This window comes from Saccopteryx leptura, chromosome X (genome assembly GCF_036850995.1).
Source record: "Saccopteryx leptura isolate mSacLep1 chromosome X, mSacLep1_pri_phased_curated, whole genome shotgun sequence".
In the NCBI taxonomy this organism is placed as follows: domain Eukaryota; kingdom Metazoa; phylum Chordata; class Mammalia; order Chiroptera; family Emballonuridae; genus Saccopteryx; species Saccopteryx leptura.
This window is the reverse complement of record NC_089516.1, coordinates 86,339,696-86,366,480: the sequence shown is the minus strand read 5'-3', so window position 1 is coordinate 86,366,480 and position 26,785 is coordinate 86,339,696. Positions and strand designations below refer to the sequence as shown.

Sequence of the window (26,785 nt, the reverse complement as noted above, 5' to 3'; positions counted from 1 at the left end):
ATACCCAGTGTTGACTGAAGAAAGCAATCTACTGGTTGAGATAAAAAATAAGCAATGCATAAAGGTCACCTTTTTCTGAAAAAAACGAGCACACTGTGGAAGTTACTCTGTGGAACGAGCACACTGTGGAAGGGCCTCTGAAAGAATTAATATCTTAGTTAAAAATAACATTTCACACATGCATCACACTTTTCTAGGAACTCTAAGCATTTACCAAACTTCAAAATTCACATTTTCAGAGGTTATACTGGATGCAGATATTTCAGGTTGGTTGCATTTTGACCACGAAGAGCTTGTGCTTTGCATAAAGCCGAACAAGTAATTATTTTCTGGGATGAGAGTAGAACTTTTGCCTGTTAATTTTAGTTTTATTTTTGCTTTCAGGGACACAGCCAGATTGCTAGTCAGTCTTTAGCGATTTTTATAGTATTCCAAGGAAAACTCCCTTTTTTGAATGCTTTAGAATGTTGATAATATTTCAAAATAGTTTTAATTTTGGGGAGGCACATTTAGTGGTAATAATGGTGCATACCATTTTGTTTGAATTGTCGCAGATAAGTTGTGAGATCTGTGTCAATACATTTCATATTGTATATGATATTTCCTGTACAAATGCTTTCCCCATGCAGATTTTTTTTATTGATTTTAATTTATTGTGTTTACATAGATTCTAGTGTTGTCCCGAATGCATCCCCCCTCCCCCATATTCCCCTCAACATCTCCCTTGCCCCCACTCCCAACAGCACCCTTCCCCCTTCCCTTCAGGTTTATCCCATCCTATCATGCCCTTTCCTTCTGTCTTCTTTTCCTCTGGTTCCTTTGATCCCTCCTCTGTCTCAATTTCATTCCTCCATATGCAGATTTTTATGATTCAGTTAATGAAAAATATATTAGAGGAGAGAAGTTCCCTTTGTCAACCCTAGGATTTTGTGAAATTCTAGTAATATAAAGAGCATCACTCATTGAACAATAGGAATATTCCTAAAGAATTATGTGAAACATTGCAAAAAGAGTCACTGCCCTTGAGGAAATCTGAAAGAGTAAAACTTATATTGGCTGGTGGATGAAGTAAAGAATTATCGTGAGTGCCTGACCAGGTGGTGGCACAGTGAATAGAGTGTCGGCCTGGGATGCTAAGAACCCAGGTTTGAAACTCTGAGGTTCCTAGCTTGAGTGTGGGGTCACTGGTTTGAGCACGGGATCATAGACATGACCTCATGGTTGCTGACTTGAGCAAGTGGTCACTGGCTCAGTTGGAGCCCCCGGTCAAGGCACGTATGAGAGAACAATCAATGAACAACTAAGGTACCTGAACTATGAGTTGATGCTTCTCATCTCTCTCCCTTCCTGTCTGTCTGTCCCTGTCTGTACCACCTTCCTTAAAAAAAAAGAATTATTGAAAATAATGATAGAGCAGTAAGTGATCTGAAGAGTGAGTAATGTATACTCTGGTATCTATGTGGGGACAGAAAATCAGTTGAAAATTTGGTAGGTCATGCTGGACTTGGGGAGAGACTTCTGTTCTCAGTGATGTGTGTGCTCATACCCCATTTTTTGTCTTGATAATGGTTCCTCTTTCTTAGAGGCCTCAGGAAGTATCTTTAATCCTTAATTTATCACAGAACTGTGGAGTCTTCAGTCTACAGGTGACTTTTGAGATAGTCTTCTAGTCCAACACCTCATTTTCATAAGAGCAGGAAACAGAATCACTCAGAGAACCTGTGTATGTCTCATGGCACAAAGCAAGCTGTCACCAAGCCAGGCGTGACATTGAGGACCTTAATTTCCACTCCAGTAGATTTCCTGCCTTAGCACACCGCCTCCTTACTGTTACCGGTTCTTTTACTTAGTGTTGTGTTTTCATCGGCAACCTGGTCTAGGAAAATGTCTCACACCATGTCCTGCTCATCTAAATTGACGTATGTGTGATGTTGACTGGTAGAGACCGGACCGATCAAATGGACTGAGTGCTGGATCCCAGCATGATGAAGAGGGAGGGTTGATCTATAGGTTTGTGTAAGATCAGAAATCTAGAGTTTTCTTTCCAGGACTTATCAAGGGTACAGGGTGTAGGTTTCTAAATGTAAGGGAGTCTGACTGAAGGTGAGAAGTTTGTTCTCATTGCAGGTTAATGAATGTGTCTGATAGACCATGCGGTATTTCTGGGCAACGTGTCACAGGTTCTTCCCACCATGTCTGTGTCTCATGGAAACTTATCTGTAACACATCTACTTCCCAAATACAGTGTGCATTGAGTTTATGTGTACAGAAACACAGATCATAAACAGGTGAGCTAAAATCTCAGGTTGTATATCCATTCATTCATTCATTCATCCAACAAATAGTGAGAGTGTCTCCCATGCTATGGGCACTGTGCTGTGGAGTGGGATACAGTTTGTCAGAAGAGAAGCGACACCCCTGCTGCTTTGGAACTGAGCTGTTGGTGAGAGAGACAGATCATAAGCAGATGAATAAACATAGAAAATACCAAACATAATAAGAGCCCTCAAAAGATGATGAAAACATAGGTGGATTCTTTTAGGATGCTATTTTTTTTTTCTTTTTTTTTTTTTTTTTTTGCATTTTTCTGAAGCTGGAAACAGGGAGAGACAGTCAGACAGACTCCCGCATGTGCCCGACCGGGATCCACCTGGCACGCCCACCATGGGGCGACGCTCTGCCCACCAGGGGGCGATGCTCTGCCCATCCTGGGTGTCACCATGTTGCGACCAGAGCCACTCTAGTGCATGGGGCAGAGGCCACAGAGCCATCCCCAGCGCCCGGGCCATCTTTGCTCCAATGGAGCCTTGGCTGCGGGAGGGGAAGAGAGAGACAGAGAGGAAGGCGTGGCGGAGGGGTGGAGAAGCAAATGGGCGCTTCTCCTGTGTGCCCTGGCCGGGAATCGAACCCGGGTCCTCCACACGCTAGGCCAACGCTCTACCGCTGAGCCAACCGGCCAGGGCCAGGATGCTATTTTTTTTAAAGATGTTTTTATTTATTTTTTAAGGATTTGATTTATTGATTTTTAGAGAGAGGAGAGAGAGAAAAGGAGGGTAGAAGCAGTAAGCAACTCACAGTTGCTTCTCATATGTGCTTTGACTGGGCCTCAAACTGGCAACCTCAGCATTCCAGGTCTACACTTTATTCACTGCACCACCACAGGTCAGACTAGGCTGCTATTTTAATGGTAGGTTACATCATAGGAGACCATCAGAGAAAGCCTCTGTGAAGAGGTGGCACTTGAGTAATGGGATGGAGACAAACGTGAACAAATTCAGAAAAAGAGCCCTCAAAGCAGAGGGGAAAACACATGCGAGGGCCCACTGTATGCATGTGTTTGGGATGTTCGAGTGCCCCAAAATAGGCAACTGTGGTTATAATGGAACAGAGAGTAGTGAGCAGCGATGGGGAATAGAGTCAGATGAAGTTGTAGAGGTAGATGTAGGTAAGGGCAGAATTACAGAGGGCTTTGTAGACCCCCAGCACACAGTTCAAATGAATCAGAGTTTTGATCTCTATACTTACTAACTGTGTGACTTCAGGTAAGTTTCTTAACTTTTGTGAGCTTCAGGTTTTCTCACTTTTACACTGGGGATAATTACTGCTTTGCAGACTTGTTTATAAGGGTTAGGATGGTAAATGTGAAGTGAGTATATAGTGACTGGTGAAGGGTAGGTACTCTTGGGAAGTTGGATGTTGATGATGTTGATTAGACAGACAAGAAATAGGCATTATATACTTAAGTGTCAAGCATGGTATTGGACACTTTCCACTGGTTTATATTTAAATCCTCAAAAGAATTATGTAAGACAGTGAAACTCACAAAAATTGTTACTTTTTTTTCCTTTTCTTCTTTTCCAAGTGAGAGGAGGGGATGCAGAGAGACAGATTCCCACATGCACCCAAACTGGGATCCACCTGGCAACCTTCAGCTGGGGCTGATGCTCTGCTTATCTGGTGCCATGCTTGCAACCAAGCTATTTTTAGTGCCAGAGGTGGAGGCTCCATAGAGCCATCCTTAGTGCCAGGATAATGTGCTTGAACCAATTGAGCCATGGCTGCTGGAGGGGAAAAGAGAGAGAGAGAAAGGGGGAGGGGTGGAGAAGCAGATGGTCACTTCTCCTGTGTGCACTTACTGGGAAGTGTACCTGGGATGTCCACATGCTGGGCTGATGCTCTACCAATGAGCCCCTCGGCCAGGGCCAAAAATTGTTAATCTTACGGTGAAATAGCAGATACTAGATTCAAAATCAAATCTCCATGACTCTAAAGTCAGTTTTCTCCCAATGTATTACGGAAGTAAACCAATAATAATTTTTTAAAAAATTGATTTTAGAGAGTGAGAAGATGGGAGAGAGAAACACCCATTTGTTGTCCCACTTATTTATACATTCATTGGTTGATTCCTGTATGTGCCTTGATGGGGGATGGAACCCACAACCTTGGTGTATCAGGATAACAACTCTATCCAACTCCCTGCCATGGGAGAGTAAACCAATTATAATGTGTTGGTTGCTTTTGTATGTAAATACAACTTGTGACTATGCATGCTTTTAGAGAAGAGATCAATCTTTGCTATCGCATGAGTACCTCTTGCCAGGCTGGAACTTTAATGCATATTCATATTCCTCTCAAGACTTAGGATAATGTCTTGTTCCTCCTAAAAATCCTTTGACTAAGTGGATCTGCATGACAATATTAATACTTGCCAATGACATCCCACAACTTTTGAAAAAACGTAAGGAATAGTCAGGATTCTTGCTTTTTCAAGATTCCCAATTTTTCCCTAGGACAAACATCAATCACATAGCAAGCTTCTTTTTTTCAAAGTATCCCGTCATTAATTGTAATCGTTGGAAATGTCACAATAGTGCGTTCACTGACTGAGCTCCACATGACTTTTCATTGTTGTTTTGTTTTGTCTTGTTTTGTTTACAGGGGTGTAGAATTGACTACAAAGGCCTGACTCATGTCAGGTCTGGAGAGCGTAAACTGCGTGTGTAGACATGCACTTAGTAAATCGCGAGTTATACTTTTTATTCTTTGCTGTGCAAAATCCTCACTGAGTATATGAGATAGATTGGAAGGCTCGTTCCTTTTGTGAGCTAGTTTATAAAGACACTACTGATTATCTTAACCATTGAAGATATTTAACGTTGACATTTTACATTGAGTAGTGGAAGAAGGAAATGAAGACTTTAAAGATGTGTGTGTGGTGTATATGTGTTGAAGTGTCAGAGTATATTAATTTTCTCTCTGAAAAGTAAGTGCTCAGGCTACAATAATAAACCATTGGATGTAGACCATGAAGTTATATTACTTTTAGAATAATTATTTTGATGAAACAGGAACGTGTGATTTCTTTTTGTGTGTGTGTGTGACAATGAGAGACAGAGAGAGGGACAGACAGACAGGAAGGGAGAGCGATGAGAAGCATCAATTCTTTGTTGCAGTTCCTTAGTTGTTCATTGATTGCTTTCTCATATGTGCCTTGACCGGGGGCTACAGCAGACCGAGGGAACCCTTTGTCAAGCCAGCGACCTTTGGGCTCAAGCCAGAGACCCCGCGCTCAAGCTGGTGAGCCCATGAGCGGTGACATCGGGGTTTGGAAACTGGGTCCTCCGCATCCCATTCCGACTCTCTGCTGCGCCACTGCCTGATCAGACAGGAATATGTGATTTCTTATGTTCAAATTCACAACTTAGGTCTTTAGCGGTAAGAATGTTGCCAGCAGAAACAGTGGGTAATCTCTGGAAGTAATGCCATTGTTTTGGGTACTGTTACACTGCTGCTTCCATTGGCATAACCTCTGACTTTAACATGCTATATATCCCTTTTGAGCTGAGACATTGTTTGAACTTTTATTAAAAACCCTATGAAGACTACATGCTCAAGTGCTGTGCGCTCAGCATTCTTATCAGTGTGTTATTTGAAGTGAGGCTAGGGCTTGGAGCTAGCAGTATTTTGTGATATTTGTTGTATACTATTTGAGAAGTAGAATTGGTTCTCATGCCACATAGATGAATTATTTATCACGAAAAAGCTCAGATAACCTCTAAATCCATCATGACTGCAGAAAACACAAACAAATGTTTGACTTTGTTAGGTAAAAATCAGTCAACAGAAATGACACCAAAAAAAGATCAACTTCCAGGTATTCTTAGAGTTTCCATATCCTAACCTAAAGAAATCATTTGTCTTTTAACCACTAACCAGAAGACTGTCCTACTAAAATACTGTATGATCCCAATATTTGTGATTCTTCAATTAAAATGAACATTTATGGGCTAGCTGATTTTATTGTAAATGAATTTCTACATGCTCTGTGCAAGTCTTGAACAGAACTTTACCTCCAAGAACATGGAAGAAGTGTTTCTCAGTGGTTAAGCTCAAGCCTGTGACTTCAGAGTTTCAAACCTGGGTCCTCAGCATCCCAGGCCGATGCTCTATCCACTGTGCCACCGCCTGGTCAGGGTTAAGGAACTTTCTGGACCCTCAGAATACAGTTTAAAAATAACCTAATCTTAGAAAGGGAAGTAGCACCCGAGTAAGGTGATCAGAAACTATATAATAATTTCTTAACAACAACACTGTTTTCACTAGTCAATTTTTAATGAAAACACTCATTAAATTAATGATAAGATGATATATAATGGCAGCAAACACTGAGTGCTTATTTCCCAGGCCCTGTCTTTTCACCTGGCTTCTAATTTCAGCGTTACAATTCCATGGGTAGATCCTTTACTCTTCCCATTTCGCACTCAAATAACCTGAGGCCTAGGAGATCAAGTAAAAACTTGATAAAATTCACAGAGTTATTGAAAATAAGGAACATTTCTGAAACTTTGGCCCACTTTTCTTCCTTTGTTATAATTCTTCACTAGGAGCAAATTATGCCCCTTCGAAGATAACTTTTGTAATGTCTTCAGAAAGAAACTCTCTACTTAGGCTCTGGCCTGTTTCTGACAATTATTTGCTAGTTCTTTAGTCTCAGACAAGTTGTGACTTCTCCATGGCTCAATTTTCACACTGCAAAAAAGGAAAATGGTTTTAGTAATGTCTTCTGCTACAGGTTAGAGTCAGATGAAGGCATTTGTAGGAAAAGCTGGGAAGCCGATTGTGCTGTGAAGACAGAAGGCGCCTTTGATATCTAAATTTGTGAATCTCACTCAGTGCAGAAGACACACATCCATATATTTACATGGTCATTAATCACAATATTTTACTTCTTCCTTGTTTTCCTGTCCTTTGCATATTTTACTATTGATACCCTATTGAGGCAGGTGGGCAAGGAATTGAATAAGATGCAGTGTTTGTGTTTTGGATAATAGCACTTCCTAAAATGTTGGAAGGCTAGGGGTTTGAAAATAATGAGCTGATTTTTTTTGTTGGGTGGAAGACATTTTTCTTTATTTCATTTACAATTTATAACTTCATTACCTACTTAAAATCTAGTTTTTATCTAGGCTGTAGGAAACATTTATAATCTCTAAAAGTATTATTAAACTGGCTTGGCTACAGGGTCTAAACGTATTCTTAGAATTGGAGCTAAAAATGGTAAAGCAGAGAGGGAAAACATATTTAAATATCTTCATTGTCTTTGTCCAAAAGAACAAATCCTGATAATGTTTTCCCTACTGTATTTTTAGAAATTATTATTTTTAATTTATTGCATTGACATGGTTTCAAGTGTCCCACACAGTATAACACCCTCAACCTCTTGCACGCTGCCCTACTCTCTCAGGCAGAATCTCTTTCCACCCCCGTTCACAGTTGTTTTTATCTTTAAGTGGTACCGTGAAGAAATTGGCTATGCCAAATTATTGGACATTATCATTGATCAAATTCTGCCCTTTTTTTAAAGTGAGAAATAGAGGTGGGGGCAGACATACAGGAAGGGAGAGAGAAGCATCAACTCATAGTTTTGGTACTTTATATATTCACTGACTGTTTCTCACAAGTGCCTTGACTGGGAGGCTCCAGCCGAGCCAATGACCCCTTGCTCAAGCCTTGGGCTCAAGCCAGCGACCTTGGGCTCAAGCCAGTGACCCTGGGATCAAGCTAGCAACCTTAGACTCAAGCCAGTGACCACAGAGTCATGTCTGTGATCCCATATGGTGCCTGGGTCCTCAGCATCCCAGCTTGACTATCTGTTGTGCTATGGCCTGCCCATTTTCCTTGTCATTATTTGCATAGATGAGCTTTATCTAAAATGGTATCTTGTTTTTCTCCCTTTATAGGACAGTAGATAAGAGTAAATGCCATGAGATTACAAAACAAAGGAAACGGGTTACTCGTAGGGTCTTCAACTTGCTTTGTACCACAAGCCCCTTTGACAGGCTGGTGAACCTGTGGACACCTTCTGAGAATCATGTTGTTGTTTTTTTGTTTTGTTTTTTTTTTGTATTTTTCTGAAGCTGGAAACGGGGAGGCGGTCAGACAGACTCCTGCATGCACCCGACCGGGATCCACCCGGCATGCCCACCAGGGGGCGATGCTCTGCCCATCTGGGGCGTCACTCTGTTGCAACCAGAGCCACTCTAGTGCCTGAGGCAGAGGCCACAGAGCCATCCCCAGTGCCCGGGCCAACTTTGCTCCAATAGAGCCTAGGCTGCGGGAGGGGAAGAGAGGGACAAAGAGGAAGGAGGGGGGAGGGGTGGAGAAGCAGATGGGCGCTTCTCCTGTGTGCCCTGGCCGGGAATCGAACCGGGACTTCCACACGCCAGGCTGATGCTCTCTACCACTGAGCCAACCGGCCAGGGCTGAGAATCATGTTTTTAAATGTAAAGTATAAAACCCATAGGATCAAAAAGGAAAGCAATTATATTAAAATATGCTTACTACATTATTTTTGAAAATTATTCCTCCTTCCAGAGAAATTGATACTTATTTTCATACAAAAACCTGTGCACATTTGTTCATAGGAGTTTTATTCACAATAGGTAGAGACTGGAAATGATACCGTCCTATTCAACACTAAACAGGAACAAACTAGTGGTATGTGCTATAACTTGTATGAACCTCCCAGAGCATTGTGCTGAGAGATAAAGCCCATGCCAAGCCTGACCAGGCAGTGGTGCAGTGCATAGAGTATTGGCCTGGGACATAGAGGACCCTGAGGTTGCTGGCTTGAGCCCAAGGTCGCTGGCTTGAGCAAGGGGTTACTTGGTCTGCTGAAGGCCCGTGGTAAAGGCACATATGAGAAAGCAATCAATGAACAACTAAGGTGCCGCAACTATGAGTTACCCTCCTTGTCTGTCTGTCTCTCTCTTGCTTAAAAAAAGAAAGCCCATGCCGAAAGATGACTACTGCATGATTTCCTACATATGACATGTTTGAAATGACAATGTATAGAAGTGGAGAATAAGTTAATGTTTTCCAGGAGTGGAGGGTTGTTGGAGTGATATGAAAGGGAAACATGAGGGATCCTTGTGGCCACGACACTGTTCGGGATCTTGATTTTGGTGGTTGGAAATATTAGTGTTTTTCAACCACTCGTCAGAGGACTGGTGCCGGTCCGCAAAAGAGTTAACCACTGTGATGTTGTATGAAGATCATATACCCAGGGATCTTAGTCAAATTTGCTTTTGCTCAGGATGATCTCTGCCTTAGCAGTCCCCAAATTAATTCTCCTATTTTCACCGTTCCCCAAGTATAAAAAAGGTTGAAAGTCACTGGTATACATGAATTCATATGTGATCAAATTGTAGAGCCAAATAGAAACACACACACACACACACACACACACACACACACAAGTGCAAGTAAAAGTTGTGAACTCTGAATGAAACAGGTGGGATTATTCTATGCCAATATTGCCTCTGTGATATTGTAATGTAGTTTGAAGCAAGCTGCTACCGTAGGAGGAAACAAAGGCTTTCTTTACATTGTTCTTACAACTGCATGTGTATTTACACTTATCTCAAAATAGAAAGTTTAATTTAAAAAATTGAGACACAGTAATATGCTTCTTTACAATATATGTTAAATAACAAGACAGAGTGGCAGCTTGTATAACTAGGGTAGTTTTGAAGAAACAGTGAGCATATGTGATATTTTGAGAAACTACCACAAATGTGGTGTTTGTGATGTGACAGGAATTCCTGTGATTTCTATGAGTCACAGTGACCAAGTTGTGGGTGCTGCTTACACCTCTGTGGTTTGTTGTCTGCATTCATAATGGAAAGAGATGCTGACTCTTCAGCAGTTACTGAAAAGAAAGATGTTATTTTTTCCCCTCCTGAATTATAGAACTTCCTGAATTGGGACCCAGAGTTAAGGACCCCTGGGTTACTACTGTCTATCTGTTTATATTTCACTATCTGATCTATCTCAAGGACTTCTGTCAAATAAAAGATAAAGGCAACGAATGCCTAAGCTTTCTTTTATCAAGTACTGTGGGTGATGGTAAGGACTAAAAACAATGCTAGTAGTAACACTCTAGTTTTAAAGACTTACTGTCTTTCAGCCTTATGCACTTTGTTTACCGTAATTGCTTAATATGAGTTTTAAAAGGCAATTATGAGTAGATTTTAAGTATGGAATAGACCATACACTTACTGTGTTTGATATGAAAGAGAAGTGTATCAGATTGCTTTTTATACAGATTGACTGATTTTGAATATCATGAAATATTTTAATTACCTTTCACTGGTAAATCCTTTAACAGTGGTTTAGCTTTTTGGTGATGATGTGTCTTAGAGAATGTAGATCAAAGGAGATTGTTTTACAAGCAGTGAAGTTTAGTGTTGTGGGATCAGCATTCTACTTATTAAAATACCATGTCCTTTTATTAATGTTAAAAATAGAAGTTTATTGTGTATTTAATTAATTACTTGATGTTATTATAATGTATTTCTTCAAACTTTATAAATTGTTACTTTTCAGTGAGAAAGAGAGAGAGATTAGGAGAGAGAGAGGGACAGACAAGAAAGGAGAGAGAAGAGAGGTATCAATCCATAGTTGCAGCACCTTAGTTATTCATTGATTGCTTTCTCACATGTGCCTTGACTGGGAGGATCCAGCCAATCCAGTGACCTCGTACTTAAGCCAGCAACCTTGGGCTCCTGACCATGGATGGGGTCATGTCTGTGATCCTGCGCTCAAGCCGGTGACCTCGGGGTTTTGAACCTGAGTCCTCCGTGTCCCAGACCAATGCTCTATTCACTGCACCACTGCCTGGTCAGACTATAAATTATTTTTTCATACTTAATAAATTAAATATGTGTTTCATAAAAACGGAAATACCAATAGCATGCCAAAATTAAAGTATGTGTAGAATTTCTTTGTATACTTGATGTTTGAACAGTTCATGTACTGAAAGAATAATGTTAATATTTCTTCTGTGATGGACTTAGAGTCTATAATTTGGGGGTGAAATACTTAATATGGTGTTTAATATACAGAAGGTTCAATAAGTAAACACTGATTTCTCATAGAAAATCTTACTTTAAAAAACTATTTTAGTTAAGTACATTTAAATTAACTTAAATCTTTTTGGGACAACAGATATGTATAATCTGAAGAATTATGATACACCTACATTGCTGTGGAAATTATCTTTTTCTGTCCTAGAATTTAGGATATGTTCTCTTATTTACTTTATTACCTCCAGCCTCTGAAAGGGTCTCAATTAAAAACATTGTGTCCTGCCATGGGAAGGGACACTATCTGAAGTTATCTCACGATAGTCATTTTCTAATGTGTGTGTGTGTGTGTGTGTGTGTGTGTGTGTGTGTGTGTGTGTGTGTGACAGAAACAGAGAGAGACAGAGAGAGGTACACATAGGGACAGACCAGAAGGGAGAGAGATGAGAAGCATCAATTCTTTATTGTAGCACCTTAGTTGTTCATTGATTGCTTTTTTATATGTGCCTTGACCGGGGGACTGCGGCAGAGCAAGTGACCCCTTGTTCAAGCCAGCGACCTTGGGCTCAAGCTTGCAACCTGGGGTTGTTTTATTTTATTTTTATTTATTTATTTATTTTTGCTATTTTTCCGAAGTTAGAAGCGGGGAGGCAGACAGACTCCCGCATGCGCCCAACTGGGATCCACCCGGCATACCCACCAGGGGGCGCTGCTCTGTCCATGTGGGGTGTTGTTCCTTTGTGGCTGGAGCCATTCTAGCACCTGAGGTAGAGGGCATGGAGCTGTCCTCAGTGCCCGGAACAACCTTGGTCCAATGGAGCCCTGGCTGTGGAAGGGGAAGAGAGAGACAAGAAGGAGAGGGAGAAGTGTGGAGAAGCAAATGGGAGTTTCTCCTGTGTGCCCTGACCAAGAATTGAATCTGGGACTTATACACACAGGGCCTACGCTCTACTACTGAGCCAGCCAGCCAGGGCCCACCTCGGGGTTTTGAATCTGGGTGCTCTGCATCCCAGTCCGATGCTCTAGCCACTGTGCCACCACCTGGTCAGGAATGATGGTCATTTTCTGTGTAGGTTTTTATCTTAGAGACCCCGAATTGAAGATGTATAGTGTTTTTATGCCAAGGTTTTTTATGCAACTTAAAGAATTTTTATTGTAAATTGCATATGTAATACTGGTAACATTGTGATATATATTTTATTTATTATTTATTTTTATAATTTTATTTTTTTAATGGGGCGACATCAATAAATCAGGATACATATATTCAAAGATAACATGTCCAGGTTATCTTGTCGTTCAATTATGTTGCATACCCATCACCCAAAGTCAGATTGTCCTCTGTCACCTTCTATCTAGTTTTCTTCGTGCCCCTCCCCCTTATTTTATTTTTTTTTACAGAGACAGAGAGAGAGTCAGAGAGAGGAAGAGATAGGGACAGACAGGCAGGAACAAAGAGAGATGAAAAGCATAAATTATCAGTTTTTTGTTGTGACACCTTAGTTGTTCATTGATTGCTTTCTCATATGTGCCTTGACCGTGGACCTTCAGCAGACCAAGTAACCCCTTGCTCGAGCTAGTGACCATGAGTCCAAGCTGGTGAGCTTTTTGCTCAAACCAGATGAACCCGCGCTCAAACCGGCGACCTCGGGGTCTCGAACCTGGGTCCTCTGCATCCCAGTCTGACACTCTGTCTACTGCGCCATCACCCGGTCAGGCTGTGATACATATATTTTAAAACACATTTTGTATTTTCTGATTCATGAATTACTTAACTCTAATAATGTTCCCTTCTAAAATGGTTTTCTTATATAACTGGAGAGAAGCCGTCTAAAGTTTAGCATTTCGGGTAGCATAGCCCACTGAATGTGTTGCAGATAAAAGAAATGGGCGGGTGGACATGGATCAGGTGCTGTTTGTGTTTCCCTGCCCTGTTTTAACTCAGGGAACTGATGATGAGGAAAATGGCTGTTTGATTTCCTAGGCTTTTAAAGAGTTGGGAGTCTCTCAAAGAACAACATTGTGACCTTTGTAGATATAATTCCAAACCTGTTCATCTTGGACATTGCTTTTTCAGTGAACCGTAATAATAGCTAAAGAAACTCACTTGAGTAAAGTGGCCAAATTAACCTGACTACATTAGTGTTTATAAATCATGGTCAATAAGAGTCAAAACATTACTGTTTTCATGGCAGTAATAGTGGCCTTACTCTATGCAGATGACATCGCTGATAGTAATTGCTGTTGGTGTGCATGTGATAGTTGAAAAGACCTGTGTTCAATCACTAATTCTTCCTAGTGCCTGCAGCAGGATACGGTCACAGCTGAGAGCTATGACACTTTTTCTCTAATTATAAGTAAATAGGTATTTACATTAAAGAGTGACAGATCAGGCACCCAGTCAGACAACCCAAAATCTCAAGTGGCATCTCCAACTGCAAATTGAAAATGCTCCTTTTAGAAACCTTGCTTGTCTGGTTTTGACACTAACATTTTATAACTGAGTAGGCAGACGTGATTATTACACTGACCCAAACTACTGTTTGGTTCTTTGTGTAGTCTCTTAGAATAATACAGGCACAGTCACAATGACAAGTGTCTCCATCCTAATGATTTTCAAATTAAGAATAGCTTCAAATTAGGAAAGCTTTTTGTTCACCTAGCTTTGGAGTAGCATGATATATGCTAATTGCTAACTTTGTCTGCAGTATTTTTTAAAGATCAAATGGGCACAGTGGTAATTTTCATTAATCTCATACAGAGCAGCTAATTAAAATTTCCATTATTATCCATCCATTATCTGGTTGTTTCCTTTGTTTAGTATCAGAACAGGGTGTTAATATTAAGCCATTCTTGTAGTATAGCCCTATTAAATATATTGAGAATTAGTTTAATCTATGGCACTGTTTTGTTTTTAGGTGATTTCTTTAATATCATGTGGCATCATATTGATTATGCTGAAGATTCTTGGACAGTTTGTAATAGAGATTCCAGAATTAAGTACTCGTTGCTTTAGTTTTTTTATGCAATATTGGGAAAAAGTGACACATAGTAGAAAAAGAAGTAACTCGAGGACCAGAATATTAGTTTTTTATTTTCACAGCCTTACTAAGTATGTGAACTTGGGCAACCACCACGATTCTCTATTTCTGTTATGAATGTATTAAAAGAGTTGAGATATATATATATATATATATATATATATATATATATATATATATATATATATATATGTTTTTAAGTGAGAGGTGGGCAGGCAAGGAGACAGTCTTCTGCATGTGCCCTGACCAGGGTCCACCTGGCAATCCTTGTCCGAGGCTAATGCTCTGCCCATTTAGGGCTGATACTTGATAACTAAGCTATTTTTAATGCTTGGGGTGGAGACTCCATAGAGCCATCCTCAGTGCCCAGGGCCACTGTGCTTGAACCAATTGAGCCATGGCTGTTGGAGGGGAAGAGAGAGAGAGAGATAGAGAGTGAGAGAGAGAGAGAGAGAGAGAAAGAAGGAAAGGTGGAGAGGAGGATAAGCAGATGGTCACTTCTTCTGTGTGCCCTGGCTGAGAATTGAACCTGGGACATACACATACCAATCAGATGCTTTACCACTGAGCCAACCAGCCAGGGCAGAGTTGATATTTAAGGGCCTGTCCAGCCTTTGTATGCTATCACGTTCCCATAATTATCAAAGATGGACTTATGTTAAAACACCTAAGTCCTTCTAAGCTTGTGAAAAGGCCATATATATATTTGTCTTGCTCAATTAGTTCATTTGACTCCCCTTTTTATAACTACACATTATCCTACGTTACATAATTTAAACCTGTGTCTAAGACTTGGGGGAGGGTGAATCCCAATGTGATGGGCCAGCCTAGCTGTTCCGGAAATAGTGCCTCAGCCCCTACCATATGGGAGCAGGGAATCAGCGTTTTCTGAGCAGCTTACGCTGTGAGACAACACACACGAATGCCTGTTTTAGGCACTTTATATGCATTGTCTTACTTAATCCTCATAACAAACATGAGGAAACTAGGTGTTTATTACTCCTATATCATGGTTGAGCAAACAGGTTTATAGAGATTAGTTCAATAGCCTGCTCAAAGATTACCTGGAAGGTAAGTGAGGGGGCTATGATTCAAACACAGTGGCAGTTTGAGTGGTCCCTAGCATGCCGTCACACACTGTCTCAATTTACCTGTTCTGTGTTAGCGTCTCAGAATAGATTGTAATGGAATGTCTCAGAACTGTAATATTCTGAAGCGAAACTAAACTGAGTCTGGCAGCTTTCACGTGTTGAAACTCATCAGTCACTCACCCATTTTTTTTCTTTTTATTCTCCATCCATCCATCCATCCATCCATTCACCCATACATTCATTCAAGAACTATGTATTGAGCGCTTACTGTATGCCAAACTCAGTGGTAAGATGTGGAGAGGAGAGGCAATGGTGAGAAAGGTAGCGAGAGCTTAGGTATCAATGAGAAAGACAGAGTAAGCAAAGTGCTAAACAAGATAAACTTGTATAAAGCTAATACCAGAAATGAAGTTTACAGTGATATTGTGAAGATAATTGGTATATGGAGGGGAGAAGACTGTTGGGTTGAAACTTAAATGATGAGAGCCAGCAATAGAGTTGTCGGGGGCCGAGTATCCAGGCTGAGCAAACAGCAAATACGAAGGTCATTCATTCCACAGGAATAAGCTTTATATACAAGCCTCCAGGGGGTCAGTAGAGTCTCGTTATCCATTAATTAAGAAAAAAGTGTGAGGCATATGAAAGTGGTGTGTGGCAGTGAAGTTGCACAATTTCATGCTATAAATGTTTACTTGTGAAGGTGGAACCTTGAGAGGTGGATAAATAAGTCATAGGAATGTGAAAATAATTTCACGGTGATGGCTTTACTGGCTGTGCCATATATGTGGTGATTTATCCAGTAGGCTTCCTGAGCATCTGTATAGCTGAACAAAGCAAGTGCAGCCAGGCCAGCGGCCAGTGCATAACATAAGGGATGTAAAGTATGAAATGGTATTCCTCGTTGTTTAATCGTTATGAACAGATTCAATAACAGCTCCCTTTTCTTGGGGCTCGCTAAATTCAGTCACTGTGGTGGGTACTTGGTATACACGGACTTCTCAGTCTAGAAAAGAGAGACGCACCAATGTCTTAAGTTCTATAGGCGTGATGTTGCTACAATGTTATCAGGGAATAGAGTTTTCACACATAAGACTTTGTCAGACTTAAAGTGTTTAGTATTTCATGAAATTTTTAAAAATTCAGACATTAGGAATGGTTAACAAATTCTGTATTGAGAAGGTAGTCTCAATAAAAAGCCAATAGTATGAAACCCTAGGGAATCCATTTCTCATTATTAACACATTGTTGTTGTTGTTTATTTTATATGCTCTAATGATATGATTTCTGCCAAATGGGGAAAAATTGCTTTCCTTATTGTAGCTTAGATACTGAGCAGAAACCGAGTGTAATTTGTATGAACTTTGAAAATGGGAGTTGCACCACAGTGTTCATTCAGAGGGATGTGTTTGTAATCTAAGAAAGAGGAAGTTATGATTATACGTGTCAAGAAAGTCTAAGTATAAGTTATTAGTACGATGAATGTATTGATGTTGTTTTCCTCCCAGCTTTCCCCCCAAACTACTTACGCAGTTGTGCCAAAGTGAGGAAGCTAAAGACCTGTGATGTGATAATGAGTTCTAGAAATAACCTCACATATATTGGAAATTAAGCTAAAAAGTAGTCACTATCAGATAAATGCATTTAATGACTTCTTATGATTCTTCTACAACATGAGAGTAACAAAGTTAGAAATATTTGGGAATTGATGAACACTTTAGACTAATTTGATTAGCATGCTAATTGCAGACTATATTGCTTTACATTTTAATAACCGTTTTCACTTGTTTGAGATAGACTGATAATCGGCCGTTTCACTAAATGTGGGTAATATGTAATGTTTTATATTCAGCTGCGCTCACTGTATGATGTGGAATAGAATATAAATATAAATAGAATATAAATAGAATATAAATATAAATATAAATGTCTTAGCTATGAAAATTAATAAGATGATTGCTTAATGTTCATCCTGTGGGTTAAGGACCAGCTAATGTTAATCCTAATGCCTGGATTGTAAATTCAAGCGTTCCTGTCAGTGATCCTGTGTGCAACTCAAGTCCGTATTCTGTTCTAGTCATGAGCGTCAACAGTGCCATTTTCTTTTAAATGAGGCTGAGGAGAGTGTTGAGATATACACAATGTGACTTGACCACATCAGTTCTACGGGCCATGCATTTTTAAGTGCCTAGCACTCGACACACATTTTTATACAATACAATCTTAACATGTCCTATGCATTATTTTATTTGAAAAGTTTTACAAAAAACCTGTTGCTTGTCTTAAATGATGTCTTTTTTTTTGTTTTAATATAGGGAGGGCTGAAAAACAGCAAACATGAATGCACCCTGTCTTCCCAAGAATATGTTCATGAATTACGATCTGGTATTTCAGAAGAGAAACTTCTTAACTGCCTAGAATCTCTGAGGGTTTCTTTAACCAGCAATCCTGTCAGGTAGGTGGTTCTCATTTGTTCGGCCATGATTCATATGCTACGTACTGTATATACTTGTTGGGAATAGAATCAGTGACATATTTGAGCTGATTGGGTTGTCTGACCAAAAGTCTGATGCTAGCTAATGAAACAGCAATATCTGATTATGAGATTGGAAGCATTTAAAAAATGTAGTTAATCTGATCTCTAATAATGTACAATTTTAAGAACACAAATATTACTTGGATGTTTCATTCCTCTTTGTTTATATAAGCATGGATCCAGAAGTTAAATTGGTGCATTTACATGGAAGTCTGTGTACTCAGATAATGATTAGTACATATTTATTTGTAAAACAAATTCAGTATATTGGCTCTATGATAATACTCCTTTTTTAACTGCAGAAGTAAATATAATTTTACATCGTACGAGTTTTAGATATACCACTCACATATTTCTGGTATTTGGGATAGCAAAAATTTCATTATTTTAACCAATAAAGGAAATAAGAGAGAAAGTATTAATAAACTCTTAAAATTGTTAAGAAGGATTTTTAAACAAGTTCCTTGCCATTGCTGATTCCAGTAACTAATGTTCTTATATTAACCATAAAAAGCCTTTAAATTAATCATACCACAAATAAAATGCTTTTATAAGGAACATAGATTTTCAGTGTAATGCAAAAATATCTTGGGATCTACTTACCCAATTGCTAGACTCTTAAATTCAGAAATTAATACATAAGTATATAGCAGTCGTATTTTGATTTTATTCATGCTCTTCTTAACATATAATGGGGATGCATCGTGTACTTCTCTAGCTACAGAGACTTGAAAACAATTTAGACTTCAGTCATTCCATTTGGATTTGTGTATTAATTAAAATATATCATACTACAGTTGACCCTTGAACAACATGGGGGATAGGCGCGCCCTCTGCCCGCCAAGCGGAAAATCGGCTTATACTTTAAGTGAGCCATCTGCACATCCTGCATTCCCAGTGCGAGTTGACCCTTGAACAACACAGGTTTGAACTGCGTGGCTCTATGTGAATCTGCGTCGTCCAAGGGTGGACTATATTTATTTTATTTATAGTGTATTTGACAGAAAACCTGGAAAATTATCATTCTCCAATAAAAAAATTTAAAAAGAAAGTGGTAAAATGTAACTTACATTTCAAAATAATCATTCAGAGGTGTCTATCTTGCTATTTCTTCCAGAGTACTTCTGGTTTTAATGATTTGAACAGGATGTGAATTCTATGAGAACAATAGCCGAGGTGGTGATCCACCACCTACCCCCCCCACCCTGTCCCCTCTCCGCGTCTCCTAGCCGGCCCTCCCCTCTCAGGCCCCCTCGGGCCCTTGCCTTCTTCCCCATGTAACCTGCAGCATTCTGCTGTAATGCACTTACGTGTTTCCAGATTTCCATCGAACAGTTACCTGAATTTGTGAATAAGTAATTCTTTAAGTGACAATAGAAGCAGTTTGCTTCTGGCTCTGATGATCAGAACAAGGAAGTGAGTTCTTTCAGAGCAGAAACCATGATGTCCCCCATCCCCGGATTCCACCCTTTGTTCCCCAGCCCCCCTCGACTGTCCACTTTTCCGCCTCAACTTCTCATCTCCCACCTCTATCCCGCCACCAATGTGACCTAGAGCGCTGTGCCATACATAGTCTTGAGCTTTCCAAAATTTCCTTTGAATGGTTAACTAATGAATGATTGTATAAATGATTCTTTAGGAAGTGACTCTAGCCCTGGTGGGTAGCTCGGTTAGAGCACCGACCCAGATGGAGTGCAGCAGTTGCTGTGTCGGTCCCTGGTCAGGGCACATACAGAACAGACTTTCCTTTCTCTCTCTCTCTCCTGCTCTCTGCCTTCCTATCTCTAAAAAAGTCAATAAAATAAAACATGAAAAAAATTAACTCTAGAAGCATGCTCTGATTGTAATGAACTGAACAAGGAAGTGCGTTCTTTCAGAGCAGTAACCATGCTGGTGGTTTACCCCTCCATACCCCGGGCCTGACCCCTGTTCCCCTCAACTCTGTGACCCCCTATGTGACCTACAGAATTGTGCCATAGTGTGGGAAATTTCCTTTGAATGGTTGACTGATTGAGTGAGTGAATAAGTGCTTCTCTAAGTAGTGACTGTATAAGAAGCATGCTTCCGGTTTTAGTGATTTGTACAGAGAATTGAGGTTTTTTTTTTTTTTCTGTTACAGAGACAGAGAGAGAGAGATAGACAGGGACAGACAGACAGGAACGGAGAGATGAGAAGCATCAATCATTAGTTTTTCGTTGCCTGTTGCAACACCTTAGTTGTTCATTGATTGCTTTCTCATATGTGCCTTGACCGCGGGTCTTCAGCAGACTGAGTAACCCCTTGCTGGAGCCAGCGACCTTGGGTTCAAGCTGGTGAGCTTTTGCTCAAATCAGATGCGCCCGCGCTCAAGCTGGCGACCTCAGGGTCTCGAACCTGGGTCTGCTGCATCCCAGTCCGACGCTTTACCCACTGTGCCACTGCCTGGTCAGGCAGAATTGAGTTCTTTCAGAAAGGTAACCATGGTGCTGATTCACCCCTCATTAGGGCTGGGCCCCTTGACATCCCCCCTTCCCACCCTGCATCCCCTCACGTAACCTGCAGCACTCTGCCATAGTGCACTGAGGTATTCCGAAATATCTGTGAAATGGTTAACTGATTCAATGAGTGAATAAATTAATCTTTAAGAAGTGACTGTGGAAGAAGTGTAATTTAGGAATGAAGGGGTGAGGGAAGTGGGTCAGGGTCCCGAGTAGGGCAGAGGCAGGGGAGGGGCCCCACGCGAGTTCATCCAGGAGGTGTTGCATTTGATTTCCGAGTGCCCTCAGTCTGCGAGCTGCAGACCAAGAGCTGCGTGGTGCGGACGCCAAGGCCATCCATGCAGCCCTGAGCATCTGATGATCAAGGGCCATGTCTACCCCACTGTGGACGGAGAACATTTTCAATCTGATGATTGAAGTAGCGCGGAGTTTGTCATTTTCTGAAGACTCCCCGCCTCCTGCTGTGGCTGAATTTGACCAGTTGAGTTTTAGGAAGTCACTTTATTTATTTTTTTTCAAGAAATGTTCTCAACTGGCATCCTCACTACTTTTCCAGCTGCTTTGAACTTTTCTATTTGTCTAACTAGTTTGGAGCTCAGAGGGAGATTGTGATGGATAAATACATTGGACTTTTGTAGGATTTACCTGCAAGCAAATGGAAACACTCTGGATTGGGTGAATTTGGGGGAGAAAAGGTACAGAAAAAGTTGAAAGTTGTTATTTAGTTGTGTGGGAGCTTCTTGTTTCTGAAATATCTGTGTACTAGGAGAAAATAGATGCAGTCAGGGAGCCAGTTAAAAGATAAAAAAAACAATCTGTTGTTTTTACATTAGACATATTTTCTATGTTTGTGTCTAGCTTATTAAAGTCATTGTTATTTCTCTCTAAATATAGTAATTGGTTAATTCAAGTACTTCAAAGATAGCAATTTGTGAATTCAGATGCTCAGCTCAAGTGTTTATTGAATGATGGACTTTTATTACCATAGGTTTATTTTTTCAAAAATAGGATTATACAAGTGTTTAAATAACATGTTCACCTTTGACTCATGTTTTTTTTTTTTATAAATATGATTGTTTAAGGGATATTTCAAACATGATGTGGTGATATTTGGGTTACATTATAACCTGTTGTAGTTATAAGGTACATCAATGCCTGACTTCTGTAAGTTTGATGTCTAAGGTATTACCTATAGTCCTAAATGCTGTTTTATAGATAACAGGGTTTTGTTTATATAGGTTAGGGAAACAAGTGAAATGTAAACATAGGAATATTAAGCTCAGTAAGTTTAACCAAAATTTATTTGAACGTTTTATTAAAATATTTTTGAAAAATCTTTAATTTATTATGTAAATTTTTTCCAAATGTACTTGAAAGAAACTTCTGTATTTGAGAAACATGAATTTTCATTATCCGCAATAATTTTTCTTTTCTCTATATAATACCATTATTATATATTATATCTTTGTTTTAATAATAGATTTTTGTATACATTATATTAACTATGCAGGGTATATGGCCAGTGGCCGCTGCCGTCGTGGCCATTCACATGCAGGTTCTCATTGGATTTGGCCAGATGGTAAAGAAATAGTGGAGCCAAAAAATGGTGGGCCATTCCTTTATTAAAGTCTCAGATGGGCGGACAAGCAAACAGGCAGGGAGTACGGCTTCCCTCTTGTTCAGAGGTCCCAAAGCCCTGACACTTTCTCCGGTTCCACAACCCGGGAAATCTTCTTCTCTCCTCCTGGAATCAAAGGCCCCCACCAGCCTCAGCGGAGCTCACAAAGCCCCTCAGCTCGGGTTCCACCTGTGCACTCCTTCTTCTCTCCCTGGAGAACCCAGGCTGGGGGAAGAAACCCCTCTGCAGCAAACATTAGCAATACAGCGGCCCTTCCCAAGCAGGAAGGCAATCTGCAGTTTGTACTCCACAGCCTTTCACAGACTATACACACGGTGCTGCCCAGATCAATGCAAAATAAGCGAGAAAACCTAAAAAACACATTTTACAAACTTATTTGCCCAAGATGGGGCTTTAAAAAAATAGAATGAAGTAAGCCTTCCATAATATTAATGCTAAAGATGGTATCTTCCAAGTTACTAATTTTTTTTTTGTTTGTATTTTTTCAAAGTCAGAAGTGAGGAGGCAGTCAGACAGATTACCACATGCACCCGACCAGGATCCACCTGGCATGCCCACCATTGGACGATGCTCTGACCATCTGGGGCAGGCATTGCTCTGTTGTGGCTGGAATCATTCTAGCACCTGAGTCAGAGGCCATGGAGCCGTCCTCGGCGCGCGGGCCAACTTTGCTCCAATGGAGCCTTGGCTGCAGGAGGAGAAGAGAGAGACAGAGCGAAAGGAGAGGGGGAAGGGTGGAGAACCAGATGGGCACTTCTCCTGTGTGGCCTGGCCAGGAATAGAACCTGGGACATTCACATGGCAGGTCAACGCTCTGCCACTGAGCCAACCGGCCAGTGCCCCAAGTTACTAATTTTATTACATTAAAGAAAAAAAAAGTACATATAGTTATTCATACAGGTAGGAGAATAAAGCATCATTTGTCTTTTTTTTTTTAAGCAAGAGAGAGAGAGAGAGAGAGAGAGACAGGAAGGGAGAGAGATGAGAAGCATCAATTCTGCGTTGTGGCTCCTTAGTTGTTCATTGATTGCTCTCTCATATGTGCCTTGACTGGGGGGCTCCAGACGAGTTAGTGACCCCTTGCTCAAGCTAGCAGCCTTGGGCTCAAGCCAGCGAGCATGAGTTTATGTCTGTGATCCCATGTGCAAGCCAGTGACCCTGCGTTCAAGCTGGATGAGCCCGCGTTCAAGCTGGTGACCTTAGGGCAGGGGTCCCCAAACTTCTTACACAGGGGGCCAGTTCACTGTTCCTCAGACCGTTGGAGGGCCACCACATACAGTGCTCCTCTCACTGACCACCAGTGAAAGAGGTGCCCCTTCCGGAAGTGTGGTGGGGGGCCGGATAAATGGCCTCAGGGGGCCGCAGTTTGGGGACGCCTGCCTTAGGGTCTCAAACCTGGGTTTTAGGCATCCCAGGTTGATGCTCTATCCATTGCACCACCGCCTGGTCAGGCAAGCATAGTTTGTCTTATTTGGATTACAAAAAGGAGGTACAAAAACAAAGATCCTTTGAAGGCACCATTGCCTGCCATCCATACTGTCAGGAAAACTATCAGAATGTGGCCTCTCATTGTCAGCCTTTACAGAAACGTCACCCATTCTTACTTAAGCATTCTGAGGCATAAACTTCACTTTTCTATTCCCACCCCAAAGCAAAGAAATCAGAAACGGCACCCTGTTGAAAACCACCAATGGTTAACATACCATAAATCTGTTTTTATACTCTGTTGAAAAAGGTTTTCTTCTTGGGGAAAATCATACTGGGGAAGGGTCAATGAGGAGCATATTCCTTCTTCAGTATCTTTGTGCAGAAAGAAAGTATAGAAGACATAATATTCTTTGTGATATCCCTTCTTAGAACAATGCAGGAATCCTGCGATTAAAATCTGATTTTCTTATGACTTTACAGTCACTCTCCTAATGATTCAAGTTTATTCCGCTGGCAATGGATGGGCAGGCACCTTTTTTCCCCAACTCTAGAAAGAATTCCTCCAGAACTAAGAAAAAGGCAAGCGATAAAAAGGTTTCCGGGGCTGTCTTTGTGCCTGGGAACTGGAAGTTGTGATATGTGCACCTGAATTTAAGACCCCGGACCATCCCCTCTCCCTCCACATCTGAGGGAAACTGTCCTTTTATGTTCCTTGAGGATCTTTTTAGGTCTTAATTATGCCGGTAAGCTTTCCCTCCCTGTTTATTCTTCCTAATGGACTCATGTGCCTCAGTAGGCTTCTGCTGCAGGTGAGGGACTGCTGTAGAAAATACTAAGTAGGGCTCATTGTCATGTGAGTTGAAACCACCAAACATTTTTAGGCAGAGTATAATTGCTCTATTATCTTATACATGCACATTTGGTGCATGTTAGGGATAGAAGATTTTTAAAAATTCATTTTAAACCATCCACCCGGCATGCATACTTTTTCCACCTTGTTTAGCTGGTGAATGGCTTGGCCTGTGTGTGCCTTCCTCTCCGCTCCTGCTCTGTATGTGAGCCAAACCTTTGAGGATAATGTATAAATCCTGGGGAAATACTTCTAAGCCTAAGGGATCTGAAGAACTTAATTGATGGTTATACTCTACTTGGGATTGTTTTTCTATGGCTCGCAGGCATTTGAAATATATGCATTTATACTGAGGTTGATTCTAAATTAACTATACATTTGAAAATGCTTTCAAGTCAAGGCTAATCTCACTGTTGTCATAATTGTTAGTAATTGCCTTTATTACTTTTAGCTGATAAATTTAGATTTAGAGTTTCAGTATAATCTGAGAAATAGAAAGTTTTTTCTCAACTTCTATCTGCTTTTTAATATGATGAATCATAAAGGTAGCCACCCAGAATTGTTGGCATTCATTAAACGTTTAGTGAGCACCTACTCTATGCATTTAAGTGTTAACTTTTATTTTAATAAGCTTAAATTCAATTGACATATAAAATGGTTATTAAAAGAACAATATTTGGATAATATTAAAATAATAATTAACATACTTACATTTACGTAGTACTTATCTGTTAGGCACTGTTTCAACAGTGTGTGTGTGTGTGCATGCGTGTGTGTCCCCCCCCCCCCCCATGATGCTTAGATTTATATTTCCAGCTCAGATCTCTCTGTTAAAATTCAGACTCTGTCTCCAGATGCTTTCCCTGGCTGTCCTACAGACATCTTTAACAACATTAAAAAATATAACAAGGAATACTTTATAGCATTTACTGTCCCCAGGAAATGTTCTAAGAACTTGAAATATACACATCCAACCAGATTAGCTTTATTAGTAATATTAGTATTGTTCTCATTTTATAGATGAGAAAGTTGAGGTTCAGAAAGGTTAGGTAATTTTCTCCATTTTAATAGCTAATAAGCATCAGAGCTAAGATTCCAACTCTGCGCCCCTAGAGCCTGGGCCCTTAACTAGTTCCTTGTACTCCCTCGCAGGAAGGAATATCTTCTAAAATAGCCTCCTTTCGCTCTTGTCACATACTAAATATTTTGACATTATTTCTTTCATCAAAATTTACATGAATTCAATTTGAAAAACCCACCATGAAATCTTGCAGCAAAATGTGTGAATATGAAAACAGCTGTGAACTCATTTGCCAGTTTAATAAACAGAACTTTATTTTATTGTTGTTATAGAGAACTTAGCTGTATAACTCAGATTAATTTTAATGATACTAAAATACCTCTTGAGCCTGTATTTCCACTGATTAAAAGAATCATCTGGAATTCTGCATGTTCTGTAAACCAATACATTTATTTTTTGAAGTGGAATATCTTAAGAATATATATCACTGCATTGAAAATTCTCTTTTTCTGATAACCACATGGCTATTTATAGTGAAATTTGGGACTTATTCACCCTGTCTATTAGGGATGATACTTGTAGTAATTCAAATGCTATCCATATGATATTTCTTTTAATTTATTACTACATAATAAATTAAGCAAACATTTTTTAATGTCATACTATTAGAAGTTTTTTTCTTTGGGAAAACCTAAAGTTGCAGTAGCTCAATAAATAGCACTTGATATTATGTGGTTTGTCTTTACATAGCAGAGGGAAAGGAGTAACAAAAAGAAATTATTTTTTTCCATATGGAGCTTACCTCCTAGTAAGAGAAGTCAGATAATTAAAAAATATTTATCTGCATAAAATCTCAGGTTGTGATCTGTGCTGGGGGGGAAGTTGCTCTTTTATATCAGATGGTCAGTACCCTGACTTTAGTGATGTTTGAGCAGAGGTCACAAGGAAGTGTGGGAATGAGCTATGTTGTCCACTGCAGGAAAACCATTGTTAGAAACAGGAAACAGCAATAGTACTGTATTTCCCCATGTATAATATGCACATTTTTTCCCAAAAAATTTGGGGTAAAAAAGCTGGATGTTTCTTATGCAGTGGTTATAGATTTTTTTTTTTACTTTAATTTCCTGGGTTTAAAAAAAATATTTTTATTTTCTTTTATATATATATAGAGAGAGAGTCATAGAGAGACAGACAGATAGGAAGGGAGAGAGATGAGAAGCATTAATTCTTTGTTGCCGCTCCGTAGTTGTTCATTGATTGCTTTCTCATATGTGCCTTGACCAGGGGGGCTACAGCAGAGCCAGTGATTCCTGGCTCAAGCCAGCAACCTTGGGCTTCA

The 26,785-nt window shown here is 40.2% G+C and overlaps 1 protein-coding gene across 1 annotated transcript in view; it reads left to right on the top strand.

Moving 5' to 3' along the window:
• DIAPH2 (diaphanous related formin 2) overlaps nt 1-26,785 on the top strand; it is a 983,541-nt gene that overhangs the window by 190,762 nt on the left and 765,994 nt on the right. Inside the window, exon 6 of the mRNA XM_066356043.1 lies at nt 17,811-17,950. Within this exon, the coding sequence (XP_066212140.1) occupies nt 17,811-17,950 (140 nt within the window). The remainder of the gene's footprint in view (nt 1-17,810; nt 17,951-26,785) is intronic.